A 10,692-nucleotide genomic window follows, 5' to 3' on the forward strand; every position below is an offset into this window, starting at 1 on the left:
CCTCATCTCACTCATCGCCTCGCTCCCCCACCTCTCTCCCAGATCTGCTTTTACGATGCACATGGAAGCTGGGCATTCGGCGGTTCCCGAGGAAGGCCCCAAAGACCTTCGCTGTCCTCTCTGCCTCTATCACACCAAATACAAGCGCAACATGATCGACCACATCGTGCTGCACCGAGGTAACCTACCTAAGTCAGTTTTCTTGGGTCCAGCCGGGAGGGAAACATGGGCAGGCTCTAGGCAGGCTCCCTCAAGATGGCCATGGTGCTGTCATCCTGGGCCCTTCTTCCTCGCCTTATCTCCAGGCGAGAAACCGCAGTGATAACCGCACTGACAGCCAACAGGACAAAGACACCTTCCTGCTGAGAGGATGCCCTCCACCTGCAGGGAGACAAAGGTGATGGATCTGCAGTGAACACTTCTGTAGGGTTTCCCAGCACGAGAGATTGTTACATTCTACATCTTTTGCTACCCATGACCTTGTGTCAAATGCATAGACGGAGTGAATGAGGAAACAGAATGGGTGAAGAGCTATACGGTTGCTAGAGATTCTTTTGTGGAAGACCAAAATGATAGATTTTCAAAGTAGAATGTAGATTTCCTCTTAAAACAAACAAGGAGAAAGAATTCTTTAAAATAGAATTTGTTATATATTGTAATATTCTATGTGTATATATATATATATACCTATCCAAATAACGATATGTGTATTCTAATATACGTTAAAAATTCCATGACCTTTGGGTTTACATTTGGTTTTGAAGCTTTCTCTGTTTAACCCCTCTCTCATCCATGAAAAGAGATGACTATACTGATGGCCCAGTGGGTCACGTGTGCAGCAGCATTTGGTAATGATTGCATGACGGGTGTTCCATAAATCTTGATTCCTGGTGACAAACAGTGCTACTTCCCTTAGGTCCACTGTTCCAGTGTGATCTTTCTTTGAGTAGAGTTTACTGTTGGCTAATTAAAACATTGTTAAATAACAGGCTTCCCCTTCTCTTGAGAGGAAAAATATGTTTATGTAGAACTGCTTTGTCCTGAAAAGATTCTAGCCACAGGTGGATGGAAAGATGTTATACCCATCTAAGTCTTGATTGCTGTTTTCATCTTCTGATCTTTCTGTCTCTCCTTCATTCTTTCTTTCCCTCCCTTCTTTTTTTCCTCTTCCTTCTTCTCTTCCTTCCTTCAACTCTAGCCTTGGGATGCTCTTCAGTGTTTGACACATGTGCCTCAAAATCAATGCATGTTGTCTGCAATCCTGCTAAGATGTCACTGAAATGCTGGCTGTGTGGGGGGATGTTGGCAAAGGTTCTCACCTTTCCCCTGTGTCATTGCCTTTAGCCATTTTATGACATACTCACCTATGTCTGTGCAGACTCCATACAAGACTGAAATTTAACACGCTCAGATTTCCCTCTTCCCCACTGCGCTATAATGAGACAGGATACCCTTGCTGGCTAGGAAGTCCACCTGTGAGCTGGGAGAAGCAGCGTAAGAACACTTAGACAGGAGTTCTTGGCCTGCGTGGTCCTCCCTGGTGTTCCACCTCGGTCACCTGGCTTCCGGTCCCCCAGCACATGTGTTGCAGTGGCTCTGTGCCCTGTTCCAGCTTGGGTACAGGCCATCAGTAGTGTTGCTGCCGAGCAAACAGAAACGGTGAGACCTGACTTTCTGTGGTTGGTGCCCTTCTTTTCCCATATTGCTGCCTGGCGGGATCAGAGCTCTGATGCCTAACGAGCTCAATGACTTTCCTTCCCTGAGAACACAGGAGAGGGCGAGGCAGAGAGAGCTTAAGCACTAAGGCCACAAACACTCCCGTAACCGTCTACACTTAACAGAGTGCTGCTGATAAACAGAAAGTCACTTCATCTTCCAACAGAATCACAAGAGACGGTACTATTACTTATATTCCTGGTTAGTGTATATATGCATCGTGAGGCTAAGAAAGACCACATGTATCTTTTTATTTACTGTATTTCTTTGCATTCTATTTCATTTTACAAAGGATTTAAGGTATCTTAAAGACATTTGTGCAGAGCTATAGAATTAGAAACAAAGGAGGAAATTGGGGGCAAATGCAAAAGTAAGAAGAAACCAGTGGAAAGTTCACCTATAAATGTGGTAAAAGTGACCAAGAGTTTGGATACCCAGGGGAGGCCATGAAGGTAGGTTCTGCAGGGCCCAGGTAGGCTGGAGTCACCCAACTAGTGGGCACTGAAGCCGTTGTCAGCCCCAGTCCTTTGATCCAGTGTCCCCTGATGCTGGTTATTTATAGTCTGTCCTGTGGCTTATAGAGATAATTTCATGATTTCTCTCAAGATCGGAAAGCACCAATCTAGTAAAGAACATGGGTATTCGAGGATTCATAGTAATAATACCAACATTAATAGCATTAACATCAGTAGTATTTCTGGGTGCTCACTAGGTAACAGGCACTGTACTAAGTGTTTCATGATATGTCATCCTATAGAATTCTCACAAAATCTATATGGTAGCTATGACTGTTATCCCAAATGAAAAGGAAGTAAGTTCAGAAAGGCCAAACAACTGAAGGTCAAATGACTCATGCAGGCTGTTCTGATTCTGACCCTCAGTCCTTCCCCTTATCCACCAGGCATCACTGTCTCAGCCTTGGGAAATTGGTATCACCCTGCTGAGTGTTCCAGTGGTTGTGGCAGCTGGGTGTGAGGACTAACTTATCTGTGGGAGCCACTGACCCACAGGTAGCAGAGTGCACAGGACAGCCGGACCCCTTGTCCCAGCTGACTTTGGTGCCCATCTCAACTCAGAATGGCAGCTCCATGGGAAACTGGTCTTGAGGCATCCTGAGACAGGGTGTGGTGTCTGCCTTGAAGCGTCGGGTTGGGGCTCATCTCATAGTAACAAGAAGTGGCTCCTTCTGCACCTGTCTTCCTGCTATGTGCATGAATAAACATCTTTGGTCCCCGGGGCCTTTAGTACAAGATCTTTCTGAGACCTTAGTTAATTAAAATACTTGGGATGAAAGGCAAGAAAAACAACTTCTGGCCTGGCCCTGAGACAGAGTCACTGCTGGCAAAAAATAGTTTCCATAGCTGTTTGTCTGGACAAATTGATATGTTTAGGAAGGGAGAAGAGGGAGGAGAAACCATTTCATTTATGGGAAATGCAAATGAGGGCTACTCAGGGATTTATTTATGGTGGCTGTGGTGGAAGACAGCATGGTATTTGCTCTCGGATTCAGCAAACATTCATTGTTCACTTGTTACATGCTAAGTTCTTGGGCATGTTTGGTTTGGGGGCAAGATGGGATATATAAAACCTAGTACCTTCCCTCCCCAGGAGATGAACGTGTGCATAGTACATACAAGACAGCGACTGATGGGTATCTAGAGAGGTGCTTCTGCCCGGGGGAGAGAAAGGGGGCAGCAAGGGATGGATGGCTTTCAAACTGAGCCGTGATAACATTTCAACAGAGAAAACTTAAGGCAGGATGTTAATTTTCTAGAGAATATTGTAACAAATGACCAAAACAATAGAAATGTATTCATTCTCTCACGGTAGAGACTCCTAGTCTGAAATCAAGAAGGTGGCAGGGGGATGATGCCTGTAGATCAGTGGTAGGGCGCTGGCCACATACACCAGGCCTGGTGGGTTCAGAACTGACCTGGGACAGCTAAAACAACAATGACAACTGCAACAACAACAACAAAAATAGCTGGGTGTTGTGGCAGGCACCTGTAGTCCCAGCTTCTTGAGAGGCTGAGGCAAGAGAATCACTTAAGCCCAAGAGTTTGAGGTTGCTGTGAGCTTAAGAAGCCATGGGACTCTATCCAAGGCAACAGCTTAAGACCCTGTCTCAAAAAAAAAAAAAAAGTTGACAGGGCTGTGTTCCCTTTGAACGCTAAAGATAAGAACACTTCTTTGCCTCTTCCCACCTTCAGACGATTCTTGGGCTTCCTTGACACTCCTTGGCTTCTGGCTGCATCACCCCAATCTCTGTGTCCATCTTCACACCACCTTCTTTCCTCTTTATAAGACCACCAGGCATTGGAGTTAGGGACTGCCTTTGTTCAGTATGACTCTCATCTTAACTAACTGCACCTACAAAGACTCTATGTCTCAGTAAAGTCACATTCTGAGGTTCCAAATGGACAAATCCTCCAGATTTCTGGAGGATACTATTCAGCCCCTTGCATAGGGAAAGGAATAATTAATAAACCACTCAGGTCAGCAGGACATCTTTGTAGAATGGTATTAGACATTTCTGAGTGCCTGTACCAGAGAAACGTGTTCTGGCCAAACCATGGACCTCTTAGATACTAATAAGAAAGTTTGATTTTTATACAATTGACAAATGGGAGGCCAGGACAAATCTTGATCAGTATTGAGACCCTTATGAAGACTAATGGACCAAAGACTGAAGCACAGGATTGGTAGACTCATCTCTTTCAGGAACTGTGAACTTGGGTCACATCAACGTTTGATGAGATTGGTCATGATTTGATGAGTTTAACTAGAGAAATAGTAAGCCCTGAGACTTTTGTTTCAAGGACAAAGTTGGTGGAAGGACTTTTGGTGGGTCTTCATTCATGCAACAAATATGTATTGAATACCTACTACCTGCTAGCATTATTTTGTTTTTGTTTTCTGAGGGGGATTTGTTATTTCATGTGCACACAACCCAACACAGTACATTTAGCTGCGTTTAGGAGCAAGTTCTTTAGCCTTTGCCTTTTCCAGCTCAGCAATGCAAGCCACAGACTTTGGACCCAGGACTTTGCCTCCCCAGCAATGGCAGATCTCATCATATCTGTCATTGTAATTGGTCTGGAGAGCTTCCACCAGCTTAGCCCTTGTCTTTCAAGTTGACCTGCGTGAAGGCCACAGTGGTGCAGGTCTCCCTGTGGACTGGACACCCCAGCCTTACCTTCCCCTTGATAATGCAGGAAGGGACCCCAATCTTCCCATAATAGGGCGTGCAGAAAGACAACCAGGTCGGCATGATCCATGACATGTGCCATCACCAGCAGCTGAGCCTTCTTGTTCTCCACCAAGGTGGTGACAGTATTACTGCCTGTCAGAGGACAGGTGGCCTCCTAGTGGGACATCCCTTTCGCCGCAGCTTTCTCCCCAGCCTGGGCCAACAGTCTCTGCTGCTTTTCCTGCGTGGTCTCTGGTCTGTCCTTGCAGGTGCATGCCTGTTTGGGAGCCCAAGGCCTGGTGAACCTGTTAATCACAGGCAGCACCTTCAACTGTGTATAGCAGAGAGCCCTTGCCATGCAACTGGACATAGTGGGACCATTTGACAAGCCAGATGAGGTTTGGCCTGGATGTTCTGTCCAATGCCAGAATTCTTTGGTGTTCCCTCAAACAGGGAATTTACCACCTTCTTGGCCTCCAGCTTCTTCACAGCATTAGGGACCAGGGACACCTTCTTCCCCTTGGCCTTCTTTCCTTTGGGCATCTTGGCAGCTGGAAGAGAGAATGCTAGCATTGTCTTAAGCTCTTGGGATGCAGCCATGAAAAAAGCCAGGCAAGGTTTGTGCACTGAAAGAACTTAAATAGAAAGAGACAACAGACAAGTGAGTAAATAGTTTCGTGGGTATGTTGCTGTGGAGTTTATACCATTGGAAGCACAATGCCTCATGCAAAGCTTTGCCCATACGCACCTTGCACACCCATAGTGAGCCTGAAAAATTGGGCACAGATTGAATTTTAGGGATGAAACACGGTTTTGCCAAATATTTACATTGTAATTATGGAGCTGTGCAGTCACTACTGCTGATCTCCAGTTGGCATATTAACTTTAAGTTTCTGTTTCCTGATACGTAGACAAATGCTGAATTTAACTGAACTTTGCAAGTGGGAGTCTTGGAAACAGAAGTAATCTCCCCTAATTTATCTGATCAATGTCATTTTTCTTGAGAAAAAAAAAAAACTACAGTGAGATTTCCAGTCTTTAATGTTATTCAGTGAAATTACATCTTCCATTCCAACCCCACCAAATATCTTTGCCTGTTAGAATTGGAGGTGCTATTCCCATCCCTCTCTACATTGAGGGTGGTGTCCTGGCTAACTTGAAAAATGTAATACTTCTCACCAGGAGCTGTTTTCCTTGTCATTTTGTACGTCTGTTTATGGTTATATTTTTGGATGATTGTTTTAAAAACTAATATTATTTTCTTAATGGCTTTCTCTAGTTCTCAGCCTTTGTCTGTTCTTTGACCTAAAGAGTCAGTCTTTGGTTCAGCCCCAAGAGGCAGTCAGTCCTCTAAAATGATAATTTGCATACAGAGTTTGTTGGAGAGAAGGACTCCTAAATCCTTCCAAATTCGTTTAGACTTGGCACGCTCTGGGAAGGAAACCGACGTACGTTGTGGTCTGCCTTTCAGGAAGAATTTGTACTTGATGATTCAGGACTCCACCATGATGCGGTTTTTCACCGATTTGGGCAGAACTGACCCCTGTGTAGTTGCAAGTCTGCAGATTTTTCCACTGAACTCCACGAGAGGTTGATAGCATGCCATTCCCAGCTCTTGTTCTGCCTTGGTACACATGTGCTTCAATGTGACATTACTGTGGGGCCAGCCTCTCGGGTTTTATGTCCCATTGCAGTACCAAGCATCTTTTGAGTAGGAGGAGATGAGAGACACAATCCATCTTGTAGTCTAACTGGTGAAGTCATAATATTTTTGCAGCCAGTGCTAGAAGCTGAGTCACAATGAGTGTGATTCAGGCCCTGATTTCTTACCCAAGGTAATTTTGAGAGGTGTGAAGTCAAAAAGACCCACACTTGTCACTGCCCTGGTAGAAAAAAATCCTGAGTACTGAGCTTCTGTAGCCAAAGCAGGGCCTGTCGGTACCTGGAAACATTCCAGCCGTAAACTTTATGTCCTTCACTTGCTTCAATAATGAATAACCTCATTCAGAAAACACTGTTGGTCATTTGCCCACCTTTTAAAGTCTGTCTTGGTTTTTTGCTTGTTTGTTTGGTGTATTTTTTTTTTTAATCTTGGACATGTTAGCTATGATTTAGAAAGGAGGAAAAGTTAATCTTTTTTCTAAAATTAATGTCTTAGTAAAAAGCCCATGTAATTAAGAGACTTGGCACACTGCTAATGTCTTAATTTGGAAATGGGAAGTCTCACATTTCAGAGTAAGGAAGCAGAAATGGCCTTTGCTTAAATCCAGAAGATACTTGGAAGATATTCAGATATTCATGTCACCTTAGAAGTTGGTGGCTTTCTCATTTTTAAAATACGGCATGAAAGACTGATAAGTACCCTGCAGACAGCTTGAATGTTCCCACAGAGTTCGGGAACCAGGGGTGCAGCAGGAGGGCATTGGCAGAGGTCAGGAGACCTGTGCTCCCAGGTCACGACTTTGTCCTAATCCAGAGCTGTGCCTTGGAGGAGGCAGCTTAATTGATCCCAGTTTCTATATCCATAAACGGAGGAAAACAGAACTGACTTCACAGGGTGTTATGAGGATAACAAGTTGCCATGAGGGCCAAACGCCTAACAGCCCACACCATAGTGAGCACTTAATAAACCGCGGTGGCGTCCACGTGAATTATTATTATTTGAACTCCAGGGTATTATTCTGAGTACTCACAGCTCTGTGTAACATTCACTTAGACACACATAGTGAAATTGGGAACTGCAAAGAAAACTAACCAAAGTGGGAGAGGAATTGAAAGGGACACCCGTTTGCTTGTTTTTTGTTTGTTTGTTTTTAAGTTTGAAAAGAACCTATCATTGACTATGGAGAAGTGAAGACCAGGGAGTGACTGAATGACTGTCTTCCAAGTGTGTGGGGCATCATTGTGTGGAAAGTGATACCGGCTGTTCTCCATCTCTGTCTGTGGAGGTCGACAGACTTGGGGCAGGCAGGATGGGCCACAGCCAAAGAACAAAGTGGCAGCAAGGAGGGATGGCCAGACAGAAACCAAGAACAAGTGGAGAGAGAGCAAGGGGGTGTGGTGCCAAGCAAGGGGCCGGCAAAGGTCATGTTGACACTTCCCATGACCTCCTGGCGCATAAGGTGCACCCCAACGTGGGGGTGGGCTAGTTGGGCCTGCACCCCCTCCCTTTGCCCTGGGCTTGCTTGCAGTTCATGTCTTACTCAGAGCAGTCAGTTTATTCCCGGCACTTTGCTTAAAGCTGAGGTTCTCAGCTGGGGTTGATCTTGCCTCCCCAGGGTACGTTCGTCTGCAGGCATTTTTGGCCGTCTCAGCTGGGGAGAAGGGGATGCCACCATTACCTAGTTGGTAGAGGCCGTGCACATGTCAGCCCCAGACAACAAAGAACTTTCCAGACCCGAAGTGTCAGTCAGTAGTAGAGAAACCCTGGGCGGGAGGGATAGAACATCCCAACGTGAGGTCCATTAGACTTTCTAGTTTATGTCAAAGTGTTTTTCTTCCTCCGCCGACATCAAACCATAGAGCTGAGTGGTTATAAAGCTGTTAAATATTTGCTATTCTTAAAAAAAAAAAGTGTGGATTGCGTTATAATGTTTCATAGCTATCTGCTATAATTGGGTTTAGAGATATTTATATTTCTAAACAAGCGACTGACTCGTTGTGTTGAGGAGTGTGCTGCAGACACCATCTTCCACGCCTCCTCCGCTGAGGGTTTTGCTGTCTGATTAATCGCTGCATTCAAGGACTCCCAAGGCAGTGACCTCCCTGTAGTTTGAATATTGTGGCTGAGACTAAGGCATGACATTGGGTAGGGAAAATTCCCCAGGGGCCAAAGATAGGCCACCAACCAAGGGAGGACTCAGAGTGAGTCGAATCAGCACACAAAATACCGATGCTCTGGAGACATTGCTTTTCAGAGACTCTGGGAATAAATCATGCTTTCTTGACTTAATAATACAGTGCTCTTTCTAAATAATATAAGTATATGTTGTGTGCGTCCATTTGTAAACTTTCGGAGTCTTCTGAAATCCAGACACAGCATGAAAACACACGCTATATTTGATTCTTGCATAAATAGCACAGATTTTAATTTTATCCCAGTTATGGTTATCTGGCGCGTGCGCCCATACTCTGGGCAGACTGGTGTGAAATTTAATTTGAGCAGTTAAACACAAGGGTGAGAGAGTGCAGAATAAACAAGCACACGCATTTCCAGCCCTACAGCATTTGGTATGTTAATGGGAAAAACACCCAAATCCTCTCTCTCTTTTATTTTTTCCTTTCTGACAATCAGATTACAGATTGTATGAAAAGGCACGAATCCTCCAGGGCTTCTAGGAGACCTTCCGCCTTCCGGGAATGTTGCCCGCCGTGGTTTCATTTGTGAGGTCTTCATAGTTGGAGTTGGAGTTTTCGTGAATGAAAGTGTACAGGTTTTTTTGTTTTCAGGTCTGATATTAGATCAGAGAGTCCCTTGGTTTCAGGACAAGGGAATAGTCTTCTTGAAAGCATCTTGGAAGGGAAAAGAGGAATGGAATTGGAAATGGTAGGAGTGATAGATTTGTAGTTAGGCAGACCTGGCTTTACATCTCGGCTTTGCCAATTACCAAAGTCTGATCTTTGGAGAGTCACTTAATAACTCCAGCCTCGTAGAGTTGTGTGTGGAAAGGTGCTAGCATATACCAGAGGTGCCCAGTTAATGCCCGTTTCCTTCCTCCTTGAAGACACCTGTAAATCCAGCCCCAGGCACACTTGCTGAGGAAGGAGGGTATCCTAATGGTCATTGTCAATGATCATCAGTGTTGGTGAAAATGGCAGCCACTTTATTCTGTCTCCCTACCTTGGTCACCACCATTCAGGAACTAGCGAGTACCTTCTAGCCTGCCTCATCTCTATTTATAAGTCATCATGGGTATTAAGTACACAAGAATTTTGGTTTATAAACACCAACTTGAACCCAAGGACTATGTTGTCAGTGGGTACAGGGGGGCAGTCAGAGAGGGGAAGTGTTCATGGACACAGACCCTCAAGAAACAGCAGAATTGACCAGGTGAGTGTCTTCTTTAGAAAGCACGTCTGCTTACTATCAGTAAAAATCCCCATCTCTGCATTCACTTTGTTTCCACAGAAGAGCGAGTTGTCCCCATTGAAGTGTGCCGTTCCAAACTGTCAAAATACTTGCAGGGAGTAGTTTTCCGCTGTGATAAGTGCACCTTCACCTGCTCCAGTGACGAGAGCCTCCAGCAGCACATAGAAAAGCACAATGAACTGAAACCTTACAAATGCCAGCTCTGCTACTACGAGACCAAGCACACAGAGGAACTGGACAGCCACCTCCGGGACGAGCATAAGGTACACACCCAGGACCTCCCGCCTCCCCCCTCAGCACACCTGTTCAGCACAGAGACAGGACCTAAAATAATTTGTAAAGTGAGGTTTAGTTTTTTTCTGTTGCATGGGTCATTACAAAAGTTCTGAGATAACACAAAAAATCAAGAAAGGTAAAAGTTGCACCAACAGAAACAGATGAAACCCTCCCAGCAACACCAATAAGCCAAGCAAGTTGAAACTTGCACAGGTGAGTCAGAAAGGGTGCTGTGCACTTGTGTTTCTTGGAAGTAAAATAATGGACCATAACATAGTCCATCTCAAAACTTTCATAGTGACCTGCGTATAAAGGAAATGTACGATCGTTTTAGAAAATTATAAAACATAAGTGGGGCAAGGGAAAGGCAGATCACCCCTAATTCCACCACCCTCATCCAAGAGCTGAATGTTTTTGGTCT

At 44.9% G+C, this 10,692-nt stretch overlaps 1 protein-coding gene across 1 annotated transcript in view; it reads left to right on the top strand.

Moving 5' to 3' along the window:
- Window positions 1–10,692, top strand: part of ZNF462 (zinc finger protein 462) — a 141,805-nt gene that overhangs the window by 108,545 nt on the left and 22,568 nt on the right. Inside the window, exons 9-10 of the mRNA XM_003785204.2 lie at window positions 43–179; window positions 10,035–10,258. Coding sequence (XP_003785252.1) covers window positions 43–179; window positions 10,035–10,258 — 361 coding nt within the window. The remainder of the gene's footprint in view (window positions 1–42; window positions 180–10,034; window positions 10,259–10,692) is intronic.

The sequence above is a fragment of the Otolemur garnettii genome, unplaced genomic scaffold, assembly GCF_000181295.1.
Source record: "Otolemur garnettii isolate 467f Iridium unplaced genomic scaffold, OtoGar3 scaffold00014, whole genome shotgun sequence".
In the NCBI taxonomy this organism is placed as follows: domain Eukaryota; kingdom Metazoa; phylum Chordata; class Mammalia; order Primates; family Galagidae; genus Otolemur; species Otolemur garnettii.